The 27447-nt window shown below is 45.8% G+C and overlaps 1 protein-coding gene across 7 annotated transcripts in view; it reads left to right on the forward strand.

The window, feature by feature from the left end:
- The window catches only part of LOC138497164 (ubiquitin thioesterase otulin-like), a 1020877-nt gene that overhangs the window by 642481 nt on the left and 350949 nt on the right, over positions 1-27447 (forward strand). For all 7 annotated transcript variants that reach the window (XM_069620441.1, XM_069620446.1, XM_069620442.1 and 4 more), the window contains exons 6-7: positions 1691-1768; positions 18308-18372. In XM_069620441.1, coding sequence (XP_069476542.1) covers positions 1691-1768; positions 18308-18372 — 143 coding nt within the window. The remainder of the gene's footprint in view (positions 1-1690; positions 1769-18307; positions 18373-27447) is intronic.

Here is a 27447-nt window from a genome sequence, read left to right on the forward strand (position 1 = left end):
TCAAACAGCCTTTGACTAAAGGAATGGATATCCATTTGCAACTGCGGGCCACTTTTTCATTGGTGCCTGAGCCAGTTTTATGCTCCAGTCCGACCATGTCAACTGCCCGTGCCCATTTCCTCCAATCATTTCATGCTGGTTTGTGCCCCCCCTGGGGAAGCGGCCGTGCCCCCCTCTCTGGGTGTGCCCCACAGTTTGAATACCTCTGCCTTAGACGCAGGGCAGGTGAATTGGGGAACACTACATCATATCCACAAGATAGAGCACTGCACTCCACCACCAAATTGTGCAGAGCCACCATGTTGGTTCCAACTGCCCCCAAATTGCTGCCAGTCCTTTGTATCCCTCTCATAGTCTTTGCATAGGGGAAGGCCTAGATTCCAAGTCTTCTAATAGGAGTACAGGAGACCAAAAGAGAGGAATGGGAGCGCGAGCAGGCTCCAGCAGCCTATGCCACCCAGAGGGTAATGAGTCTGCATGTTTGAGAAAGGGACAACCAAGAAAGGAAAACCTTGGGGAGGGACTGTAAAAAGAGATGGAACTCAGATGAGTTTGTGTATCCTGTGAGGAAGATTGGTGTTCCCTGATGCAGTGTGCCAGAAGGAAAGTAGAGGAGCAGGCTCCAACCCCTTGATGCTGAGAAGTAGAAACCTTTGCTTGGTTGCTACAGCCCAATCCCTTAAACCAGGTGACACCCAGAGGCGAGGAAGGGGATAGTACTCTCTGTCCCTAGTAAAGCTGGGGTGAATACTGATACCCTAAGGTCTAGGAGAGAGACCTGATGTGAATCCTGAAACCCAAAGCCTTTGAGAGAGGTCTGCTGTGAAGTCTGAAATCCAAGATCCAGAGGGAACCTGTGGTAAATCTGGAGGGAACTAAGGAACAAGTCTGTTTTTGTTTTAGAATAGGGATGGACTTTAAATTAAGCTATAACTGTTTGATTTGACCAATCCTTGGAAATGTCTGAAGACACTATTGGCCACATCATTTGAACATTTCCGTTGTAGCGTAAGGTGTCCCAGGAGGGACCTGTATAGATTAGCCATAACTTTAAGTTAAGATATTTATAGAATCAGTAACGGAGAACCGCATATTTCTATTGTACAGCAAAACATTCTTTTTTAGTTTTACAGTTTCCCCTAGCTCCTTCTGGTCTTTGTCTAGTCCCACTTTGACTAGCTGGACATTAAAATAAAGAGGTGTTTTGAACCAGATTTATAGGTGTGACGCATATAATATCATTGTCCTGAGTTCCCTACAATTCCCACCGACTTTAACAATGCACTAATGTTTACAGCCTTTTGGCAGTCCAAAAGGAGGATTGGGATGGTAATGCCAGCTAGCTACACAATGTGTTTGGTTCTGCTAGTAACCCTTACCTTTGCTGCAAAACAACTCAAGGAATACTAAATGCCTGTTCAACCTCGCCACCCTCTTAATCGGGTTCCTCCGATAATGTCCGGTACCTAGTATTAAAACTTGAGAAGAGCCCTATTACCAGTTGCTTCATTGATTTAACAGCGTAGTCTTGCTTAACTCTTGCTTCTTGGCTGTCAAGTTACTCATTGTTGATTAAAAAATGTTCTTTGGCTTGAATTGGAGTGCTTGCTCTGATGCAGAACACATCCAGTGCTTGACCAAGTGTTTATTTCTCCTAGATATTCAGAACCTTTCCTTTCTTCTGTTTCAGGTTCAGTGGTCCTTCCTTGTCTGAGGTGGAGAAGAGCAGATCATCACCGGAGAAGAGCAGATCATCACTGGAACACAGGTATGAGTCTCTTGGAGACCGGGATGTCAGAAATGAAAGACAGTGACCAGGGCAGATGGTAAACATTATTGAAGAGTGACTGCTAAGCACAGGTCAGGTTTTAATAGTTCTCAGCTCTAAATGGTTTCCAGGAGTTCAAAGTGTCATGTGATCCTGTATATCTCATGTTACGTTTCTAAATTAAAGGGGTATCTGTTGTCCCTCTTTTTTATTCTCGGGGGGCCTAAGTCGTGAGGGAATATGACAATTGTACAACAAGGACTCTGGCTACCCCACCTTGTGAGCACTGGCCCTGTAAGGATTCAGCACACTATGAGCAGATTGCCGTTACTAATTTCGAAATCACTCATATGTACTAACTCACAACGTTAAGCATTTGTATGTACAAAACAATGAATGATGGACTTTTGTAATGCCAATATCCGTAAGCAAGCCACAATTGTTGCGGTCAGTGGCAATGGCATGTAATGAAAACTTTTTGGAATTTTAAAGAAAACAAAAGAATAAACTGTATATGTGTTACATTCATTCTGGGTGTTCTCTAGATAACAGATTAGTAACGGCAATCTGCTCATAGTGTGCTGAATCCTTACACGGCCAGTGCTCACAAGGTGGGGTAGCCAGAGTCCTTGTTGGACAATTATCTCATGGTACGACAGTTTTTCTGAAGTCCAGCTAAGGGCTTAGTAAAACCATTCAACTGAGGCAGTACAAGACTTCGCTCTTAGTATAAGGCTGTACCACCTGAGTTCATGGTAGCGTAGCCAGAGCAGCCAGGCTTATCTTAGGAGGGAGAGAGGGCTGTAGAATCCGTAATACAAATGTCCAAAGAAACACTGAAACAGTATTTCTGATGCCTGTTAATCTGCTTATAATCACATGCTGTGCATATGGTCCGACATCCAGTGGTAACCGCAGAGTATTGCATCTTGTCTTTCGGGGACCGAAAGGGAACGTCGGCATAGGCGTGTCTGAAACACTATCCCTATCGTGACGTGTGTAGTACCCAAAATACCTCACTCGCCGAGGTCCGTCAGATTGTTTTTTTCTGCCCAGATAACTGGTCGCCCTATAGCGGAGCTCTTCATAAGACATGGTTTATCTTACCGAATTGTCGGTTTAATCCCTGTTAAGTCACTTCGCCCATCAAGAACATCTTCGACGAAGACTACTGGGGAATCGTCTACGGCTGTGGGTTCCGGCGCCTAAGATCCAGCGTTCGGACTACCACATGGTCGGCCCTTCTGGCCGGCCTACACAGTAGGGAGAGTGGGTTTGGGGTTTGCCATACTGTTATGATGTCTTTCATCTTTTACACTGCTTTCCTTTTTGGTCTTGTCACCCTTCCCTTCTGCTATGGAAAGGACTCCATTTAGATTCTGCCCTGTGTGTAGGGTCAGATATCCGTGGAAAGACGAGCACATGTCGTGTAACGCTTGTCTCCCCCTAGAGCACGATGAAAAGCAGTGTTTGGCGTGTAAACTCCTTAAACATAAAACCCTTAAGGAGCGCCGGTTGAAGCAGTGGGCCGCGTATGGAATGTCACGCGTGGAGCCTCCCTCCCCTGCCGCGACACCAGCCGAAAGTGACGGGGGTACATCGGATGACCAAACGTCCAACGCGGACATAATAGACCTTGAGTCAGACTATTCTAGAGCCGCCACGCCCGTCCCCGACCCTTCCAGGCTCGACTCCGGTCTTGCTACAGGGACCACACCCGGTGACAGGGGCGTACAATCGCACCGCACAAAGCACACAACCCAAGCGCCCTCCTCGACGACTTCGTCGAAGAAGGTGAAAGCGCCAACGGGTCCGCCAGAAACTTCAGCGGCGCCCACGGATCGGTCGGATCCGAAGCCTTCCCCGCATCCGCAGCAGCGCATGATGACTGGGCATAACAAACATAACAAGGGCGCTACTCCCCAAACTACACGCGCCGAAGTTTCAGAACAAGAAACTTCGACAGATTCCAAAGTTTCCAAGGCCTGTACAGGCCCGAAAACTACGAGTAGGCCTCTACCCGAGAAGCCATCCGCTGGCCCTTCTGGAGCCGCGGAAGACATTTTCACTGCCGACACATCATCGGAGGCGTTGTCCCCCGAAGATTCGGTGACTATCCGTAAGAGTATCAATAGGATTGCTATGGCGGTGGGCCTAGTACCGGTTCCGCCCACAGTTATGGGCCAATCCACCAAAAAGTTTTCCACGGATTTGGAAGACGATCCCGAAGACTCTTCCGAAAGAAAGCCAGGTACCCCTCTCAAGCACCCTGAGGAGATCCTCTCAACGCCTTATAGCGGAGAACACGGTTCCTAATCAGCTAGGTCCATTTGGGTCATCCAAGTGGACCACAGAGCAATTCGAGGGGTGTATGGATCGCCTGGAGCAGTTTTTCAGGCCTTCTGATCAACCTCTGCCGAAAAAAGCTTGGGTAGACCCTAACCCTCAAACTCAAGATGTCCAACACCTAGATGTCCAACACCAAGTTGACTATCAAGAAGATGTGCAGATGGACACGTATAGAGACATCCATACAGAAGAAGATGAGTCTTCTTTTCTGGACAACTATGGGGAAGATCAAGGGGCAACGGACAACTGAGAGGACACCCAGCAGGACGATCACAACTCTGATATCTTTTGTCTCGACTCTCCCCCATCCACCCCGATCCGACAAGCTTCCCCAGTGTATGATCAAATGGCTTTCAACAACATGTTGAAAAAAGCAGCAGAATTCTTTAAAATTGCCACGCTTGAAGCCTTGCCTGAACAAGATTTCGCGGAGGACATTATTAATGAAAAGCCTCCGGCAAACCAGTCTATCCCTCTCTTGAGCTCTGTAAAGAGACGGCTGGCCCCTTCCTTACTCACACCCGCTCAGACTAGGGCTGTGAACCCAAGGGTCGAAAAACTTTTCCGACCCTCCCCCACCGACCCGCTTTATATCAAAGGACACGCAATCCCAGACTCGCTGGTGGTGACCAACACTCGCAAGAGAGCAGGGGTTCCCCTTGCCACTGGATAGTCACCCCCGGACAAGAAGTCCAAAAGGTTGTATGCCTTAGGCAAACGGGTTACGTCGGCGGCGGCCAATACCGTCCAGATTGCCAATAACACGACGTTACTGACAAGCTACGTCGACCCCCAATGGAACCTACTCCAGGAAGGCCTTCAAGAGGTTCCGTAACTAACCAGAGCCAAGCTTCTCGCCATTGTCTCGGAGGGCAAACATGCCAATCAGAATTTTGTAAAGAATACCCTGGACACTGCAGAGACAGCAGGCAGGTCTCTCGCACAGGGTACTCTCCTAAAGAGGCACGCGTGGCTGCGCACGTCGGGCTTCAGGCCTGAGACCCAGGCATCCATTATCAACAAACCCATCGAAGTGGCCAACCTCTTTGGGAAGGCGGTAGACGATGCCTTGGAGACAGCCAAGAAGGAGCACGAGACTATTAAGTCGCTGCACCAAATTTCCCAAAAACCCTCTTCACAGAGGGGCAGTAATTCTCGGCGGTCCTTTCGAGGACAAGCCTGCGCCGCTCAAAACTATTTCGGCACAGGGAACTTCAACTCAAGTCAACCTGCTGCAAGCCCCACTTACTACCCCCAGAGGGGTCAGAAGCGCGGAAAGAATAGAAGCAGAGGCTCCAAATCCAGAGGAGCGTCAACTTCGGGTCAGAAATGACCACCAAGTCCAGGTCCCCTCCCATGTCTCCCCGGTCGGGGGGCGATTAACATCTTTCCTCAAGGCTTGGGAGGGGATAACTTCAGACCAGTGGGTCTTAAAGACAGTCGCCCACGGTTACTGCGTGGAATTTGCCCGACCTCCACAGTTCAGACCGCCGAAACATCGACGCCTTTCACCAGAACATCTGCAGATCCTGATCCAAGAGGTTGAAACGCTGCTGGGAAAGGACGCCATAGAAGCCGTCCCGATTCTTCAGGTAAACGAGGGTATCTATTCAGTGTACTTCCTTGGACCCAAAAAGGATCTCACCATGCGTCCTGTTCTAGACCTGCGCCCAGCGAACAAGTTCATAAAGCCCCAGAGGTTTCGCATGGTAACACTTCAAGAGGTGATCCCATTGCTAAAACAGGGGGACTTCATGACAACATTGGATATGAAAGATGCATACTTTCATATTTCAATGCTGCCAGCGCACAGAAAATTCCTAAGGTTTGTGATTCAGGACAAACACTACCAGTCAAGGTACTCCCCTTCGGCATAGCCTCAGCGCCAAGGGTGTTTCCCAAGGTCCTGGCAGTGGCAGCGGCACACCTGCGGAGACTTTCAGTTCCAGTTTACCCTTACCTCGACGATTGGTTTATCACGGGGGACTCGTTCGACGTTTGTTTTTCGAACACCCAAAAACAGTAGACCTACTGTTCAGCCTGGGATTTTCTATCAACGAAAAGAAATCCAGCTTAGTCCCCAGCCAAGTAAAACAGTTCCTAGGGACTCTAATTCGTACGGAAGACGGTCTCGTCTTCCCTTCCAGCGAGAGGGTTCAGAACATGCTCTCTCAGGTTCCTCAGTATGTCACCAATCGAGAGGTGACAGTACGCAAACCTATGCGTTTGCTAGGGATGATGGCGTCATGCATATACTTGGTTCCCCACGTGCGGCTGCGCATGCGCCCCATGCAAGAGTGGCTCAACAGCCAGTGGTGTCAGGCCAGCAGACAATGGCAAGATCTGTTAGTTGTCTCGCCAGCCTTCGTTCTCTCTCTGCAGTGGTGGTCGAGGGAGAACCTCTTGAAGGGGAAAACCTTCACCACCCCTGCAGTGGAAGCCACTCTCACGACAGACGTATCTCTCACGGGGTGTGGGGCTCACCTGCTTCAACGCACAGCGCACTGAGTGTGGTCCCTCAGGTAGCGTCCAACCATATAAACCTACTGGAGCTACTAGCAGTGTTCAAATCATTGAAAGCCTTTCAGGAGCAACTGCAAGGGAAGACAGTGCTGGTCCTAAACGACAGCACAACAGCAATGTATTACCTGAACAAACAGGGGGCACTCACCCTCCAGGGCTATCCAAGCTGTCCCAAAACATCTGGATATGGGCTCTCAAACACAAGATGTTCCTGATATCCCAACATGCTCTAGGGGAAACTCAATCTTCTGGCAGACGTACTCAGCAGAGATTTTCCTCTGCCAGAAGAGTACGAATGGCGACTGCACGAAGACATTGTATCCAACGTCTTCGCAGAATGGGGGTTTCCAGAGATCGACCTGTTCGCTACTCAGAAGAACGCCCAATGCCAAGATTACGCCCCCAGGTACCCCCAGAACCGATCCAAGGGGAACGGTCTCTGGATAACTTGGTCAGGGAAATTTGTCTATGCCCCCCCCCGACTCCCCTTCTGACCAAGATAGTACACAAGATGCACCAGGAACCAGTCACCATGATTCTGGTGGCTCCCATGTGGGCCCGCAACCTTGGTTCGCGCACCTGATGGAAATGTCCCTCTGCCCACCAGTAAAGCTGCCCTGCCCGTACAACATGTTGTATCAGGACAGGGGGGAGACTCTGCGCCCATGCCCACAAACTCTGAACTTAGCAGCCTGGCTCCTGAGGTCATAGAGTTTGGACATCTGCAACTCCCTCAAAGATGCATGGACATACTGAAGGAGGCAAGAAAGCCTAACACACGTTATTGCTATGCCAGCCAATGGAAACGTTTTGTCATCTGGTGCAGTTCCAAAGGCGTCAATCCCACCGATTGCTCGCCTTCACACATTGTGTTATATTTAACCCATCTGTTGGACTCTCGGTTAGTCTTCAATTCCTTAAAAGTTCACCTAGCGGCGTTGTCAGACTACACTACATCACAGCAGAAGGTGTTGTGGTGGAAAATACTTGTGATTAAAGCCTTTATGGAAGGGGTTAAAAGACTGTATCCCCCCATCATTCACTCAGCCCCTGGGTGGGATCTAAATGTGGTTTTAACTAGGCTCATGGGACCCCCTTTTGAACCTATGCATGAAGCTAGTCTGAAAGACCTGACTTACAAGACAGCCTTTCTAGTAGCTATCACTTCTATCAGAAGAGTTAGCGAACTATAGGCCCTCTCGGTTTTGGACCCCTTTGTTACAGTCCACAAAGATAAGGTAGTTCTGCGCACACATCCCAGATTTGCACCGAAATTTATTTCGAAGTTCCATGTGAACCAGTCAATCGAACTACCCACGTTCTTCCAGAGACCTACTAACATGGCCGAAAGAAGCCTTTACACACTAGATGTGCGCAGGGCAGTCATGTTCTACATGGATAGAACTAAACCACTGAGGAAAACTAAACAATTCTTTGTTTCAGTGGCAGATGGTAGAGAAGGGGATCCTGTCTCTAAATCAGCAATATCAAGGTGGATTGTCAAATGCATCACACTATGTTACACTCTTGCAAAGAGAGAACTGCCCTTCAAGCCTAGAGCACATTCTACTCGAGGCACTGGGGCATCCATAGCATTCATTGCAAATGTTCCCCTAGAGTCAATTTGCAAAGTGGCAACCTGGAGTTCTGTACACACCTTTACAAAACCCTATATCCTAGACCCTCATTCTAGGTCTGATTCTCAGGTGGGACAAGCAGTACTAAGACATCTTTTTTCTAATGTTCTTTCTCACAACCCACCTCCTTCTCCAGGTACTGCTCGCTAGTCTATGCACAGCCTGTGATTCTAAGCAGATTAACATGCATCAGAAGACATGCATTACTTACCGTAAAAGCATTTCTGATGATTGTATCTGCTTAGATTCACATGCGCCCTCCCTGCCTCCCCGCTCGGGGTGGAAGGAACATAGACTTCTTACTACTTTCTCTCTTCATGTACTCACTCACTATAGCCTTGGGCTCCCTCATGGCAGAAAAAATACAATCGGAGGGACCTCAGCGCGTGAGGGATTTCGGGTACTGCACACGTCACGATAGGGATAGTGTTTCAGACACGCCTATGCCGACGTCCCCTTTCAGTCCCCGAAAGACAAGATGCAATACTCTGCGGTTACCACTGGATGTCGGACCATATACACAGCATGTGAATCTAAGCAGATACAATCATCAGAAATGCTTTTACGGTAAGTAATGCATGCCATATGTCAAAATAAAGGATTTATTTAAATAAAGGTAGGCCCAGACAATTATCAAAACACGACACTATACTTGAAGGTACACAGACCAAAGTATAAACCTTATTTGGAACCCCTGACAGTAGTTCTTGAGAAGTCAAAACCTTTTCATACACATTCAGTATAGGTCACACTTATTCTTGGGGAGTAAAAACCAATGGTTACTTTTACAATTACATTCAGTAATGCAAGGGCAGTAGATCCTTGCAGTTGTACAGTGACTCTCAGTACAAATCACATAATCAGGCAACTGGACAATATACTTTTGGTGACTAGTGGAACACTTATTCTAGGTACAGTAAAAACCTATAACTACTTTTGTGATAACACAGTTATACTAGGTGAGTAAAACCTAAGGATGTAATATTCAATTACAGGTGCTTTTGAAATCATTGAAACACAGATAGAGATAAGCAGTAACTCTTGTAACTTATTTTTGGATGGCACACAGCTAACACCAAGTAAGTAAAACCCATCTACTTTTTCAATCTCATAACTGCAGACTCTGGGTTAGATAGCACAGAGAAAGTGAACCCTAATGTTACACTTTACTGAATGACTCGAAGTTATTTTAGGTAGGCAACAACCTAATACAGACTTATTCTATACAGGTGTAACAGCAAGTCAGGGGAAGCAAGACCCAGTTTGGGAACACTCATACAATTATCCTAACAGGAATAATCTGGTGAAACCAACACATTACTTTTGGGAAGAGGCACAACCTAATCACAGGAGTTTAATATACCTTCACATCTACTTTCTATTGGAATGGCAAAACAGTTTCTAAGGACGAAAAGATGTTAACCATACGTTTAAGTATAGTGCATCAGACAACCAAGGTAAGTAAGTACTTTTGTAAGTAACTGTTCACTCTTGAGTTACAGTTACCAACCATCTCTTTAAAAGTAAGTAACAGTTAAACACTTCTTTTCTAGGCAAAAATCCCAATCCCTTGAAAGTATTTCCCTTATTCTTGGAGCATGAGTGCTCTCAGTGGCAGAAGGGGGGGAGGGGTCACTAGGATCTAGTGTCCAACAGGCAGTGTCATGATAGGTTCTTAAGTAGCGAAAGTCGGAGTTCCTTAGGAAGACAGGGCAAACAGGTGAGTACTTTACTTCTGAGTTAGAAGAGGGTCCAGGGGCTTCGCAGAAGACACCCTAGCAGGATTCTAGCAGTGTGACTGGGTGCACTGAATGAGAAGCCTCCCCATCACAGAAAACAACCCACAGCTACACAGAATTCCTAACAGGCTTAAGCTAAGTACATACCCAAGCCAAGACAGTACCTGAGCATTGAAGAAGATTTTGCAGCAGGCGGACTTCAGGATCTGCAGCCAAATACCCGGTCAGTGGATTCCTTGTTGTAGTGACTGAACACAAGACCTCAGAAGGGACTTTGCAGCAGGGATCAATGGAGAAGGATGCAGGATGCCCACGAAGTTTCAGCGAGATTCGGAATTCTGAAGATGTGCACCGCACAGTGGTTCGAGGTCCCAGGGTATTGGGGTATTGCAGCAATGCAAGGCAGCAACAATGCGTGGGATGGCTCAAAATGCAGATCATCTTGAGTCTAGTGGGTCTCACCAGGCTCTGTGTCATGGGCCTTGTTTTCGGAGTCCCCAGGTCCAATTGAAGGAAGGGCTTCAGCAGGCTCAGGTTACACAGCAGGCTCTCTGGTCGCTGCAAATTGTCTCTGCCGCTTTTCCTTCATCATCTTCAGTTTCAGTTCCAGTGGTCGACTTTTCTTCAGCTTCCAGATTCGCAGTATTTATCAGGAATTACAACACAACTTCTGCATTCTCTCCCTGCATTTTACAAGAAGGAGCAGTCTGGTTGTCCAATCAGGACAGCCAGCCCCCCCACTGGGATTTGTCCCCATTCAGGCAAGGGGGAAGACAAAGAGCTGTGGAGTTTTGCACTCCTCCCTCGCTTCCTGCCCTCACCGACAGACTGGAGCCTGGGCGGGGAGTCCAGGGGACTCCTGCCGAAGACAAAAATCACACAAAGGAATTTCCCACCCTGGATGTCAGGGGAAGGAACCAGAAAGGACAAGAAACACTAAAATTACGAAAAAAGGAGACGGGGCCATTTTGGTAAAATGAGCACCCTTAGGGTCTTGTACTGCAGTTCTGAAAACAGCCTGCGGTAAAGGTGCACCAAATTATTACAAGGTATCACTGCCACCAGCCATTGAAGGTAAGCTTGTCCCTGTAACAGAAATGTTACAGTTTCAGTGTGAAAGGGGATACATTGTATCTCCCCAGCACGCCACATAAGGTGGGGTGTGCTGGTTTCACAAAATAAAATGTAAAAGGAACAAAGATCCTTTCTACCCTTGGGAACTGTAGTTCTCTCAAGGTTAGCAAAATAAAGTTAAAGGGGAGCCCCTTAGGGCAACCCAGCAACAACAGGCACTTATTGCCAATAAGTTGTTAAAGCGCATAACTTTAAAAAGCCACTATGGAGAGTCTTAAAAATGACACCCATAAAAAGAGCAAAAGATTCTGTGAGTGTAGTTATGGGTGCTACACCCAAGTGCCCTTCAGAGTGGCAGTTGATGCCTTTTATCTCTAAGGAGGGTTCTCCTAAGGGAACCTCTTACTTCAAGGTTAAGAGCCTCAGCCTTTTTACAAGGGGGCTCAGTTGAGCCAAAGGCCACAGCTTTTCTGCTATGCTCAGTATTTACAGATTTCTTAAGGGCCATAGCACTTTTAGACCTACCTTTATTCTCAGAGTCCCTTAAGTTGTTTAGATATGGAGAAGCGTCCTTCTAATGTCTATTTATGATAACTTCTTTTTCCCTATCCCAGTTACTTCTTTCCACTTCATGCAAATCCAAGAGCACTTCATAGTCTCTCTTGGGAAGCCTAAAAAGAACCCAGGGTATTCTATCACTCTCGCACAGACTAAACGTTTTACAAGTGAGGTCAAATGTTTTCAGCCATACAACATTGTCACACTTCATGTCATGCTGACTCGCCAATTCTGGAAACCTGGAAGCTGTAGACTCAGAAGACCTTGAAAAAGAAGAGGGGTCCAGAAAATGGCTTTTACAGACAGGTTAAGACTTTTCCCAATTTCCCACATTTCAAATTGTTTTTCCACAGGTATTGTCTTATATCCAGTTCCACAGATATTTCAAAACTCACGGTAGGCAGTAAGGTAGAGGCAGGAGAAGGAGAGGGGGGTGAACTAACATCCTCCTCATCAGAACCCTCATATTCCTCCTCTGAGGAGCTTGGACAGCTGTCTAAACCCTCATCATCCTCACTCCCAGCAATATTGTTAGAAGTGGACATAGGTTCACTGAAACCATGCATATGGTCCCATAACCTTTGTAATAATTCAAGCTTACTTCCTTTACAATGGAGGCCCTTCCCTTTACACATTGTGAACACATTTTTCATTTTAGCATTAGAAAAATGCTAAAGCAGGCCATGGTGTTGGTTCTTGTGTTAAATACAATAAGAACACTTTACTTTGGCTAAACCAAACCTACTGGATGGTTTCCTTTGGACACAAAGTATATCAATAATCAATGTAATGCAATCCACATTTATTCCAGCGCGTGCCAACAGTGTTAGGACAGTTTTTCTGAAGTCCAGCCAAGGGCTTAATTCAACTGAGGCAGTACAAGACTCCACTCTTAGTATAAGGCTGTACCACTTGAGTTCATGGTAGCATAGACAGAACAGCCAGGCTTATTTTAGGAGGGAGAGATTGCTGTAGAATCAGTACAAATGAAATTGTAATACAAATGGTCCAAAGAAACACTATGTATGTAAAAATAAAGGATTTATTTACATACAGGCAGGCCCAGATAAATCTAGGGGTCAATAAGTACTAACACATTATATGTAATCACAATTATAAAAACACATTATACTTGAAGCTACACAGACCAAAGTATAAACCTTATTTGAAACACCTGACAGTAGTTCTAGGGAAGTCAAAACCTTTTCATACACATTCAGTATAGGTCACACCTATTCTTGGTGAGTAAAAACCAATGGTTACTTTCACAATTACATTCAGTAATGCCAGCGCAGTAGACCCTTCCAGTTGTACAGCGACTCTCGGTACTAATCACATAATCAGTCAACTGGACAATATACTCTTGGTGAATAGTGGAACACTTATTCTAGGTACAGTAAAAACCTATAACTACTTTTGTGATAACACAGTTATACTAGGTGAGTAAAACCTAAGGATGTAATATTCAATTACAGGTGCTTTTGAAATAATTGAAACACGGATAGAGATAAGCAGTAACTCTTGTAACTTATTTTTGGATGACACTTAGCTAACACAAGGTAAGTAAAACAAATCTACTTTTTCAATCTCAGAATCACAGACTCTAGGTTAGATATCACAGGGAAAGTAAACCCTAATGTTACACTTTACTGAATGACTCAAAGTTATTCTAGGTAGGCAACAACCTAATACAGACATATTCTAAACAGGCTAACAACAAGTCAGGGGAAGCAGTTGGGGGACTGTTAGGCAAGATTGTATGCAGTACCCTTTGAGTGCACTACAACAACCCTGACCTCCTGGCAATAGGAACCCAACCTTTGGTATAAGTCTGTACTACACAGGTTGGTAGCGTGATTGAGCCGCCAGGCTTATCTCAAGAGGGGTCAATGTGAGCTGTAGCGGAGTTACACAGAGATTCACAGTAACAAGTATTCAAATAAACTCTTACACACAAGGTTTCTTGATTAAACAGTTATTAATCTATTTAACAGACAGTTAGAGTACGCCTTCTTCAGAAGGTGCAATATAATAGTAACACACAAATATACTGCAAGATACACACTCTTAATACTTCTAAATTAGTAAGTACCCTTTTGGGATGACACACAGACACTTCCTACACCCTCAGGTGACTTTAGTAACTAGGACACTGTTGGACATTTATATACTACTAAGAGTATGTCATAGAGAAAGGTTATTAGGACAAAACAAGAGATCTCACAAATATTATTAAAGCAGGTAAGTACTTTTGGAAACCCCCCAAGGCAAAGTTAGTTAACCCCTTCCTGGAAGGAAGACCAAACAGCATGACAGAGGGAAGAAGACTCATTCAGGGAGCCAGGCTAAGCCAAAGTCAATTTGGGCAACAGAGTAGGTGAGCTGAAGCACTTCTCAGAGGTAGGTAAATGTCTTGCACAATGTTTTAGAAGTCTTTGTAGAAAAGAAAAAATCAAAGTAGGGCCACAAGCTGTTTAGGCTTGTGAAGTAAAGAAGCTGGTAGCAACTCTATAGAAGCAACTACAACAAGTCTCCACTGAGAACAAGTGCAGTTACACAAAAAGAGGTAAGTTCTCTTAGACTGTACAGTACCTTTGGTTAGGGGAAAGGTGCTTTGGCTGGCTTCTGTTCCTGTGTGGCTCTGCAGATGCTGTGTTCCTGGGCCTCAGTCGTGAGGACAAGAGGGAGGACGTCTGGAGGACTCTTGCACTGCAACGGGGCGATCAGTGATGGAAAAGGACCAACTTCTAGTCAGTGACACTTCGCGGTTTCAGCTCCTCGCTTCTAAGCAAATAGCAACACTGCAGACTCTTGGCTGTCGAGATGGGCTTTCCTTGCATCTGGGGCCCAGCACTCTGTTGAGGTGGCTGAGGCTCAGTCAGTCCTGCTTCCTGGGAGTCCGGAGGATCTTCCTGGAGCTCTTGGTCAACTTTAAAGCAACGCACACAAACTGATGTTCCTCTCCCTGGCTATTCGGTTCCAGCAGACAACAGCAGTGGAATTTCAACCAGCTCCGAGAGGATGTCCAGGTGGCTTACTTTGGAGTTGAATCGTCCCACCAACTCAAGAGGTCGAGGCGAATTCGGAGTTTCATCACCGCAGCAGGGCTTCACCGGGCAAACAAACGGTCCAGGAGTTGCAGCAGGCGTCTCTTCCAAGTTCTTCTTTGGATTCCTTCATCCAGGGGTTGACTCTGCCTTCCAATCCAAAAAGCCTTGCCTTTTATGCAGTTTTCTCCCATTCGTTCCAGCCTAGCTGTCAGTCACCCAGCAGGGTGGCTGTCCTTGCTGGACAGCCAGCCGGCCAATCACCTAAGAGTGCATTCCTGTCTCCTAGGAGACTAAGCACAGGGAGTTTCAGGCACCTCCCTCGCCTCCTGCCCCTGCCAGACACCCTGGAGCCAGAGGCGGGCTTCACTTGTGAATCCTGCCAAAGGCAAAATGAACAAAGGGCCCAAACCTGGTAAATCTCAAGACAGACCTTTCCACAGAGAAATGGTGAAAAAAGAAGACCAGGCCATTTTGACAAAAATGGCACCATTGGGTACTTTACTGCAGCTGCGAACGCAGCCCGCGGTAAATGCACACTGCGGTAGTTAAAATTAAACCACTGCTACCAGCCATTCATCAAGGAAAAGGTAACATAAAAATGTTACTTCTGTTGCTTGTTAATCTGCTTAGAATCACATGCTGTGCATATGGTCTGACATCCAGTGGTAACCGCAGAGTATTGCATCTTGTCTTCCGGGGACCGAAAGGGGACGTCGGCATAGGCGTGTCTGAAAGACTATCCCTATCGTGACGTGTGTAGTACCCAAAATCCCTCACGTGCCGAGGTCCCGTGATTTTTTCCGCCCAGATAACTGGTGCCCTATAGCAGAGCTCTTCATGAGACATTGTTTATCTTACCGAATTGTCGGTTTAATCCCCGTTAAGTCACTTCGCCCATCAAGAACATCTTCGACGAAGACTACGGGGGAATCGTCTACGGCTGTGGATTCCGGCGCCTAAGATCCGGCGTTCGGACTTCCACGTGGTCGGGCCTTCTGGCCGGCCTACACAGTAGGGAGAGTGGGCTCGGGGTTTGCCATACTGTTATGATGTCTTTCCTCTTTTCCACTGCTTTCCTTTTTGGTCTGGTCACCCTTCCCTTCTGCAATGGAAAGGACTCCATTTAGATTCTGCCCTGTGTGTAGGGTCAGATATCCGTGGAAAGACAAGCACACGTCGTGTAACGCTTGTCTCCCCCTAGAGCACGATGAAAAGTGATGTTCGGCGTGTAAACTCCTTAAACCTAAAACCCTTAAGGAGCGCGGGTTGAAGCGGTGGGCCGCGTACGGAATGTCACGCATGGAGCCTCCTCCCCTGCCGAGACACCAGCCGAAAGTGACGGGGGTACATCGGATGACCAAACGTCCAACGCGGACGTTGTAGACCTTGAGGCGGACTATTCTAGGGCCGCCATGCCCGTCCCTGACCTTTACAGGCTTGACTCCGGTCTTGCTACAGGGACCACACCCGGTGACAGGGGCGTACAATTGCACCGCACAAAGCACACGACCTAAGCGCCCTCCTCAACGACTTCGTCGAAGAAGGCGAAAGCGCCAAAGGGTCCGCCGGAAACTTCTGCGGCGCCCACGGATCGGTCTGATCCAAAGCTTTCCCCGCATCCGCAGCAGCGCATGACGACTGGGCATAACAAACATGACAAGGGCGCTACTCCCCAAACTACACGCGCCGAAGTTTCAGGCAGTGTCAGGATAGGTTCTTAAGTAGCGAAAGTCAGAGTTCCTTAGGAAGACTGGCAAACAGGTGAGTACTTTACTTCTGAGTTAGAAGAGGGTCCAGGGGCTTCGCAGAAGACACCCTAGCAGGATTCTAGCAGTGTGACTGGGTGCACTGAATGAGAGGCCTCCCCATCACAGAAAACAACCCACAGCTACACAGAAATCCTGGTTGTATACTAATTGACCTTTTCACAATTGACCTCAGGAGAATTGACGTCGGGAAAATTGACCTAATTTAGAAGGTCAATTAGGACATATATGCGGGGGGAAACCCCCTGCAACCTCTCACCCAATCCCCTTGTATTATTTATAATCCAAAACCAACCCAATACATATATACAATAACTAAAATAATATAAAGGTCAATTATGCAGAAGGTCAATTAGGACCATTATAATTAAGTCAATTGTACAAAAGGTCAATTGTAAAAGGTCAATTTGGGTAATACCGAAATCCTAACAGGCTTAAGGTAAGTACATACCCAAGCCAACACAGTACCTGAGCATTGAAGAAGATTTTGCAGCAGACGGACCTCAGGATCTTCAGCCAAATACCCGGTCAGTGGATTCCTTGTCGTGGTGACTGAAAACAAGATCTGAGAAGGGACTTTGCAGCAGGGATCAATGGAGAAGGCTCTAGGCAAGGTTTTCCTCGCGGCTGAATGCGGTTCTGCAGATTTGGTGCCTTTTCAAGGAGCACAGAAGAAGACAGAAAATCGCAGTTGAATTCTAGTCGTTACAAAGGTCCAGCACTCTGTTGAAGGGACTTTTCAGACTCGATTTGTGTCTCTGGAGATCCACCAGGATGCCCACGAAGTTTCAGCGCGATTTGTTATTCGGAAGACCGTGCACCGCACAGTGACTCGAGGTCCCAGAGTATTGGGGTATTGCTGCAACGCATGGTCGCAGCAATGCGTGGGATGGCTCAAAATTCAGGTCTTCTTGAGTCTAGTGGGTCTCACTAGGCTCTGGGTGAGGGTCCTCGTTTTCGGAATCCCCCGGTGGATTGGAACGAAGGGCTACAGCAGGCTCAGGTTACACAGCAGGCTCTTCGGTCGCTGAAAATCATCTCCACCGCTTTTCCTTCATCATCCTCTTCGGTTTCAGTTCCAGTGGTAGACTTTTCTTCAGCTTCCAAGTTTGCAGTATTGTTCAGGAATTACAACACAACTTCTGCATGCTCTTCCTGCATTTTACAAGAAGGGGCGGTCTGGTTGTCCAATCAGGACAGCCAGCCCCCCACTGGGATTGGTCCCCATTCAGGCAAGGGGAAAATCAAAGGGCTGTGGCGTTTTGCACTCCTCCCTCGCTTCCTACCCTCACAGACAGACTAGAGCCTGGGCCGGGAGTCCGTGATTTCAAAAGAGCACTCCCTCACTGAGTGCAGCCAATGGAAACATTTGTTTCAGAGTGTTTCCCTTGGTTTTCATTTTGCTTAGGGGGCGGCTTCGGGACACCAGGCAGGAATATTGAACTGGGTTACAGGGAGAATGTAGATTTATGACAAAGATTGGGCGGCTCTTTGGCCTGCCCCCTATTTGCATTTGTTGGTATCTTAATTTCCCCTAGAGTTTTAGTACATAGGAAAAACATATTTTTAGCTTCCTCTTTGATTTTAGTTACTATGTGCTCATCACATTTTTACCCCACGAGTGACCCTCGCTTGCATGGAATAGTTTGTTTCCATTTTTGGGTGGCAAACCACTGAAAACTCAATCTTTTCTTCCATTCATAATGCATAATTCATATTGCTTTTCTAAGAATTGTCATTGTTGTACTATTCTAGCAAAAGAAGAATGATGGAACATGTTGTTTTCCTCATATAAATTGGCAAACAATAAACCAAGCTGGGATGTTTTTCTTGTATTCTTCAGCGAAGAAGACATTTACCGTGGTGAAGAGGAAATTGTAAGAGAATTTGGCGAACCAGCTTCACAAGGTGCTTAAATTGGGTTTTAGTTTGTTTTCTTTATATGGAATTATGCTCTTATAAAAACATGTACATCATCCAGAAGGTTTGTGAGCCCTTACCACTTTCACTTATTGCAAACCTAAAATGTTGTTCAATTTCATTCGAAATTCTAATAGTATATAAAAAATCACATTAAACAAATGACACATAAACATGATAAATATTTATCCACACGATTCCTCATTTTATATCCATGTGTGGAAAAAGTATGTGTACCGTTAGATTCCGTTCTCTGTGCTCTTTGTCAAGCTTCAGAGGAGCAGCAATGTTGTTTTGGAATGCATTGTTTTCCAGCTGGCTATCTGTCAATACTGTTGTTCAATTTTCTTCTTAGCTCAGTCATGAGTACTCACATTAGCCAAGGCTTGAGTGTCACCAGATCTTTGCATGTTCTGGGGTTCTCAGTGACTTTCTGGATGTTTTTCCGGTTTGTTTTCTAGAGCTTTTGGTAGGATGACTGCTCCTGAGTAGGTTGACTGTCATCTTGAACTTTCTCCATGTGTAGCCTAACTCTGACAGTGGATTGGTTGAGCCCCAAACCCTGAGACAAGTTTTTGGAATCCTTAAACAGATGAGCTTAATTTACTGCTTTCTTAGATGAACTCAGAAATGTCTTTTCAGTATAGTATGATGTTTTTTTCCACAGAACTATATTCAAAGTTCCATCTCTTCGTATAGGGTGGGACATTCCAAATTCTCTCCAGAAGTTACCCAACTGTTTAGGCGCCTAAATTGAACTGGTAAACCCCGGGTTTCATTCACGTTTGCATGTAACCTGACGTAATCATTGTATTGGATATTTAGGAAAAGGATGGTTTTGATTCAAGAAGACTCTCCTGGTAAAACTGTGGCTTTTTTGTAATTGTCATTTGGAGCATGGCGATTGATCCACACCTTCGTTGAAGAGCGTTGTGGTTAATTGCCTGCCTATCCAAGGTGTGCATGAGACTAGGGCTTCAAGGCAATCCTCTCGAGGGGAGCAGTGTAGAGAAAAGATGCAGGGTAACCTGCAACAATTCTATTTGGACCTTTGCTTAAGGTTGGGTATTAATAGACACAGTCAGTGTACCTGGTTGCATGCTCTATGACTGACAAGTTGCACTTTGCAACAAAATCCTTTTCTGGCCAGAGGAAGTATAGGAGGGAACAGAAGCTTCTGTATGCTAGTCCCAAACGTGTACCACAATATGGGTTAAATTAGTTTAGTTCACAAAGGTATAATGGTTAAAAGTAAATAAATCTTAATCCTCCTTCACTCTCTTATTGACCAGCGCAGGGCTGAACGATATGGGCCAAAAGACATATCTTGATATTTTTGGCCTGATTGGCGATATACTACATATATCTCAATATTGTTTGTTGGTTAAATGCTCAGTGTAACCCAACCACATGCGATATGCCAACAGTACTAATACTCAACAGTAAATGCAAAACACAACGCTTAACATTGTCAGTTAACCCCATCCTAAAATTGCAATTGATTCAAAAGCAGATCTAAACAATAATGTCACTACTAAAAAAAAATGCAAGCATAATACACATCCCTATATGCACTGAATTAGGCCTTAAGTGACATTTTGTCATATTAATGTGTCATCTTAATTTAATGATTTCTGAGGTTTGTGGATCTGCTTAGAATCACATGCTTTGCATAGGCCGACATCTAGTGGTAGCTGCAGAGTATTGCACATGAAGTTTTCGAAGTTCAAAAAGGGACTTTCGACAGGGTGTGTTTGTAATTCTATCCCTATATATCTCGATGGTAACAATATTGTCTAATCCTATATCGCTATTGAAAATATATAGATATATGTCAAACTCGATACATCGAGAGGGCAGGCTATACTCTCCAGAGATGTAGATCAACAGTGTAAGCCTCAACACAACAATGCCGGAAGTACCAAAATAAAAGGCACACTGTTTGGGAGATTTTTCCACAGCCCTGCTGTGAGGGATATGATTTGATTTGGAATTTGTATTGCGCATATCCCTGATACACCGTGCAGCAGGCTGCATCTAGGCGCAGAATTTGTCTGTAGAATGTAGAACAAGAATACAGTGCATCAGCTATTCAGTTTTACACAAATAGGTATGTTTTTAGTTGCTTCCTAAAGACAGCCAGGGATTAATTCTGTCGCAGGTGGGGTAAGAGTGAGTTCCAGGTCCAGGGACCGGCCACCGAAAAACATCTGTCCCCCCTCATGAGCGGTTTTGGAAGGGTGGATTACCAAAATACCTTGACCCATAGATTGCACGGAACGCGTAGGGTAGTAGGTCTTAATATTTGCTGTTAGATATGGTGGAGCTAGGCCATGCATGCATCTAAAGGCAAGACACAGTAGCTTGAACTGAATTCGCTGTTGAACCGGCAACCAGTGGGGGCTTCTACGAAACCCAAAAACTGGCGATTTCCAAGGTAGAGAGAAAATCAGACATACTGCTTAGCTTTGGGCTACTGCAAGACGCTGTAACTGATATTTTGGACTACCTACCAAAAGCACATTACAGTAGTCCAGCCTGGCATTAACAAGAGTACCTACCACTGTTGATCGATCATGCTCAGGTATAAAAGGGAGAAGGGGTTTAAGAATCTTCAATTGAAAATATACAGACTTGTTCATCTGAATCACCTGCAAATTGCACCCAAACCTGGGTTACCAGATGCATAATAGATTCTTCACGGAATCTGTGTATTTGGAGGCAATTCTAAAAAGTGTGGGGAATGGGATTATTAGAAAAAGGTTTGCCAGTTTGTTTTTTTAGACAAATACGATGATTTCCATCTTGGTTGGATTCAGCTGAAGTTTATTCTCAACCATCCACAATCAGATTTTTTCTACACACTTCAAAATATGCTCTTCTGCCTCCGAGGGTTGTTTTAAACTGATATAGATCTGAGTATCATCTGCATATGAATGATACTGCAGATCAAACTGAGCAAAACATTTTAGCAATGTGCAAATATAAAGATTGAACAGTATGAGTGACAAAGATGACCCTTGTGGCACTCTGCAAGGTACTGTCAGCATTTCAGAGGGAAACAGGCCTGTTTTCACTTGTTGGAGTCGGTTAGTTAGAAATGAGTCAAACAATCTCATTGCTTTTTCCTATACCTGTGCCAGAGAGGTTAATCTAGAGCTAAGCATATTAAAGTCCACAGTACCGCAAGCTGCCGACAAGTCAAGCATGACAAGCATACTGATGTCCCCCTTGTCGGCATTTTCAAGTAGGTCATCCCAGACCTTTAGTAGAGCAGTCTCGTACCATGGCCTGGCCTGAAGCCAAACTGGTAGGGGTTTAAAATATTATTAGCTTCCAAATGGTCTTGGAGTTGTATAGTTACAACTTTCTCAAGGATTTCTGTTGGCCATAATAGCCCTGCAATAGGGCGATAGTTGGCGAGGATGTTATGGTCCAAAGTATTTTTTTTTAGCATAGGTGTCCGATATGAAACCATGTAACGTAATGGTAGAACGGGGTTTACAACCAAAAGGTAAAGACCAAACTCTAATGTGGTAGCTGTGGCTGAGCTGTCAAGCTTTACTCACTAGAGGGAGGGAGGCTGAAAATGAAGTTGTTAATCCCCACAGTTATCCCCAAAGAATACACTACACTAGTATACTTAAAAATATACACTTTATTACAAAATCACACATGGTTAAGTACATACTTTGGGTTAAACATACCACCTAGTAATACAGTGCATGAATAAAAACAGTAATGGTCAGCTAGCTAAGACCCAGCCCACTCCTGAACTGCATTTGTTGCACACAAGCTGGTCCTACGAACAATAAAAGGATAAGGCATGGGAAGAAAAGGAACCCCTAGACAATACAACAATATACATTAATACAGTCCATTAGCAGGACCCAAAATGCCAAAATAGAAAACATTCTCAATTTTTCCTAACCCCTCTAGTATGCAGTAACATGGATGACACATATGCACGCTATACATTAAATATAGCACCTAGAGGGAGAACATGGCGTAATTCTTCAGAAACCAATCCTAGAAGGCCAGCAACAGTTAGGTGTGGATTAGACTGATAATACAAGATTCATTGGGGTCTTATTATACCCTTCAAAAACAGTAATGATCAAAGGTTATCCAATATAACCACCTTTTCAGTAGACAAGGAGTATAATATAAAAACAAGACTTTAAAAGTAAATGCTTAAATTCAAATTCTTTCACCTTAAACTCCATGGATCCAACGGGATTCGGAGGAGCAGGAACAAATGTCCAAGTACAGTTAAGTACCTTTCAAGTCACTTTTAATAGTTTTAAGTTCAAATGTTCCCCGATCGGAGTCAATGGGACAAAGTCTGAAGGCACAGCTGTGGTGATAGGGAAAGGTTGGGTACATTGAAAGTCTATCCTGCACGTCAAGAGAAGGCAGAAGCCTATCTCACTGGATGCCAGAGGAGACCCTGACAAAAAGTTCCAGTTTGAGACCCAGGTGCCCAAGGAGGAACGGAAGCACAGCAGGATTCCTGCCAATGAAAGTTTACAGTAAAATGTGGTTGAAAGGGACTGTTGAGATGGATTTCCCAAATTAACCCAGGGTTGGATTTTGTAAGGTCAACCTTTTATGCTGAACAGGAAAGACACTGAAGCCTAGTCAAACTCAATCAAGGTAGGTAGTAGAGCGACAAGGCATAGACTCAGCGGACGTGTAAGAGTGGTCTAGGGCTATAGTGAGATACACACACACAGAGCACTCCAGTAATTCCAGTTGGACAGATAATTACACACACATCCAATGATTTCTGATGCTTGTGAATCTGCTTAGAATCACAAGCTGTGCATATAGTCCAACATCTAGTGGTAACCGCAGAGTATTGCATCTTTCTTTCGAAGATTGAAAGGGGACGTCGACATGGGCGTGACTAACACTATCCCTAAAGTGACGTGCAGTGTACCCAAAATCCCTCCCACTACCTCGGATTGTTTTTTTCCGCCCACATAGTTGGTCGCCTAATGCGGAGCTCGCAAGAGTTAATATTGCTTACTTTGTCCCACAACCTACGGTCGTTTAGTCTCCCGACGAATCTCTTGATGACTGCCTCGTGGGCTTCCTACCACTGAAGACATCCACAACTGCTCGACGACTGTCGACCTTGTGGCCTCGGCTCTCCGGCCAAGCCCTTACAGTAGTAGGGAGAGTTGGGCCCTGGGTTTATTCTTCAAGAATGCATTTCCTTTTCCCTTATGTTTCTCTATTTGGTCTTGCTGCCATCACCCTCTGCTATGGAGAGGACGCCCTTTAAATTTTGCCCGTTGTGTAACGGCAAGTTTCCGTGGAAGGACACCCATCGCCGTTGCAATTGGTGGCTGCCTTGAGACCACGACAAGCACTCATGTAAGTCCTGCAAGCTCTTTCGACCGAAAACGTTGAAGGACTGGCGGACTAAACGGTGGGCAGCCTATGCTATGCATAGGCCTCACGGTTCAGTGCCCTCTATGCAACAGTCTTCACAGCATGCGACTGGGCATTCCTCTGGAAAGGGCGATCACCCAAAAAAGCATACGGTTGTTGACACCCCGTCCAAGGGCGCGCAAGCACCTAAGGCTTCGGTGGAGTCGTCAACCACGGCGGCGCCATCAGGCACGTCGAGACCTTCCATCCAGCCACCGAAGATCCACGAAAGCCTTGCGGCTATTATTTAGGCAGCTACAGAACACAAGGGCACCGGCTCTCGTCGAGAGGAGTATTCTGATGGCCCCCAGCCTCTCTCAAGAGCCTTATTAGGAAAATCTACACCTTCTGGGCAATCTTTTCCACCTCCAGACCCTTCTGCATCTTCCCTATGGACTAGCGAGAGATTTGAAAAGTATATAGACAAAATGGCCCAATTTATTGACTTTTCAGACAAATATATCACTCCCAAAAGACATACGGAAGAGGATTCCAGCCCCATTCCACATACATTTCAGATATTTCCCATCTCTGAACAAGGCCACCAAGAGGATATCTTGGATGTATGAGAGCAGGAGGATACTGGTAGGCAGAGTTGCATGCAGTGCCCTCTGGGACCACCACACACAATTAGGACTACAGGTGAAAGCAACACCGACCTTCGGTATAAGTCTGTACCACACAGTTTGTTGGTAGCGAGGTTGAGCAGCCAGGCTTATCTCAAGAGTGAATGTGAGCAGTACAAGTAGTTACACAGAGGACTTTCAATCACAGTGGTTCAAGTAGACACTTATACTCAAGGTTTCTTGGTAAAACACGTATTCATTTATTACACAATCATTTATAAAACATTTCACTAGAAGAAGGCAACTTAATATTTTATACCAATTCACTACAATATAAAACTCTAAGCTTTTGAGACAGTTTGAGCTCCCCTGAAATAGGAGCCAAATGGCAGTTCACTTACTTAGCAGTGAGCAAAAAGGACCAAAGTAAGTAGAATAGATAACCTATACTTTCTAGGCAGTGCAAATAGTTTCAGTTCACCAGAAGAGTTCAATTCAAGTCAATAGGCAAGGCCAAAGTCAATGGGCTAGTGTTCTGGATAGGAAAGAGCAGTTCTGGTATCAAACAGTAAAGCCTTTGCAAAGGTTCTCAGAAGTAGTTTAGGCGAAAAAGAATCATTTGTTGGGTCACAAGTTGATTAGGCCTGTGAGTTGGGAAAGTTTCACAAACTTTCACAGCGAGAGTGGCTTCTCTCAATCGAGTTGGCACAGTACCTTTGTATGAAGATAAAAAATGTTGCTGAAGTCGAGGTTCCTGGCAGTTCCTGCAGATCTCGCTGTTCCTGAGCCTCAGTCGTGGGGACAAGAGGGAGGACGTCGCAGGACTCCTGCACTGCACGAGATCGTTGAAGAAAGCAAACAAAATGGAGTCACTTCAGTTCCAGTAGCTCTAGATTCAAGAACAGAACTGGTGTCCATCTCCCTGGTTAAACCTAACCAGCCTTGAGAATGGTATCCAGGTGTCTTATGAGTTGATTGGTCCCACCAACTCAAAGAAAGAAGCCGTCCTTAGAGGAGCTTCTCTGTCAAATGGAGTTTAACAATTTGGACCTGCAGCAGGGCTTCACCGGGCAAACCTACGGTCCAGGAGTTGCAGCAGCCGTCCTCTTCCAGCTCATCTTCGGTTCTTCCGTTCCAGTGATCGACTCTGCCTTTCAGTCCACGAGACTCGCCTTTTAAATAGTTCTCTCCCTTTCATTCCAGGCTAGCTGTCACTCACCCAGCAGGGTGGCTGTCCTTGCCGGACAGTCAGCCAGCAAATAACGCCAGAGTGCATTTGGGTCTCCTAGGAGACTAAGCACAGGGAGTTTCGGGCACCTCCCTCACTTCCTGCCCACCCCAGACACTCAGACGCCAAGGGCGGACTTCAGTCCTGAATCCCGCCAAAGGCACACGAACAAAGGGACCAAACCTGGTGTGGCGCGCAGAGACAAATACTAGAAGGACCTTTCCAAAAAGAAATGGCGAAAAAAGAAGACCGGGACCTGTTTAAACAAAGGGGCTTAAGGCGCCACCTTGAAAAACATGGCTCCCGTGATTTTTAGCGAACGGTGTTCACGGTGGGGAAAAATCATGTTAGTTCGTTGTTAAACCACTGCCACCAGCCTTTTCAATAGGAAAGGGTAGCATTTGACTGCTACATGAGTGTTTAGACACAGTGGATACTATGTAACCCCTCCAGCACTCCATTGTAAGATGGTGTGTGCTGGGTCTAGGAATTTGGAAAGACTAGTAAAGTCAATTTCACTTTACATGCTCTGGTAAACAGTAGTTGATCTACGAGAAGGTATTTAAACCTTTGGGAAGTCTAAAAGACATCCCTGTGTCACTGCACCGAGGGTGCTGTGTAACAAACATGAAAAGATGATGCCTGTGGAGTTATCTAAAACTCCATAATCAAAGAACACAAGTGTAAAACACACATCAAAATACATTAAGAGTAGGGAAAAAGGCTCACACTCTGTTCAGGTAAAAAAAATCAAGTCCTCAAAATAGTTGCTGGGGGTCTCTAAGGTGGAGGGAATTAGCACATTTATGAGAATTCTTCCTAACAGATACCTATGAGGACATTCATCTATTTGCACAGGACACAGCTGACCATGACCCAGACTGGGATCAGGATCAGTCAGGAGGATCAGGGCCCTTGGCTATCACCAACACACACCCCTGACCTGGACATAATTTGTCTAGATCCCCCTTATACACCTCCACAAAGGGAGCTGTCACCTGTGGATGACCAAATGTTATTCAACGCCATTTTAAAGAGAGCGGCCGATCATTATGTGATCGCAACACAAGAGACAGCCCCTGACAGACTTTGTTGAGGATATACTCAAGTAGAAGCCTCCAGTTAGTCAGGCCATCCCCTTATTCAATTTTATAAAGAAGCGCCTAGCTCCTTCTTTGTTGTCAATGTCCCTCACACTGGCGGTGAAAAAGTATTTTGCCATCTCCTTCCGACCCACTGTACATATGGGGTCATGCCACACCGGACTCCCTGGGGGTTACAACCACTAGGAAGAGGGCGGGGGTTCTACTGTCCACGGAGGAAGCCCCTCCGGATAAGGATTGTAAGAAACTTTATGCCCTCGGAAAACAAATCACTGCCTCTGTGGACTATTAAACTAGGATCGCAAACAATACAACTCTCCTGGCAAGCTACAGCGATGTCGAATGGGGCCTGGATGGCCTTCAAGAGGCCCCAGAGCTCACCCGATCACGCCTGCTGGCAGTTGTGGCTGAGGGCAGACAGGGTACCCACAACATATTAAAAAATACTCTGGACTCTGCTGATCTGCTGGACGCACTCTAGCCCAGGGGACTCTACTTAAGAGACATGCCTGGTTGAAGAACTCCAGCTTTAAACCAGAAACTCAGGCCTCTCATTAATAAACCAGTCATGGAAATCACTCATCCAGATCACGGCCAAGTCCTTCCACCAACGTGGAGGCTCTAACTCCCGCTGTTCCTTTCGTGGACAATCATTTTCCCGGGCTCCCCATGGACACTATGGCTCAGGAAGGACCCCCTGGTCCTCCGGCCAAGGCTCTTCCGGTAA

The sequence above is a fragment of the Ambystoma mexicanum genome, chromosome 5q, assembly GCF_040938575.1.
Source record: "Ambystoma mexicanum isolate Mex_15411 chromosome 5q, UKY_AmexF1_1, whole genome shotgun sequence".
NCBI lineage: Eukaryota > Metazoa > Chordata > Amphibia > Caudata > Ambystomatidae > Ambystoma > Ambystoma mexicanum.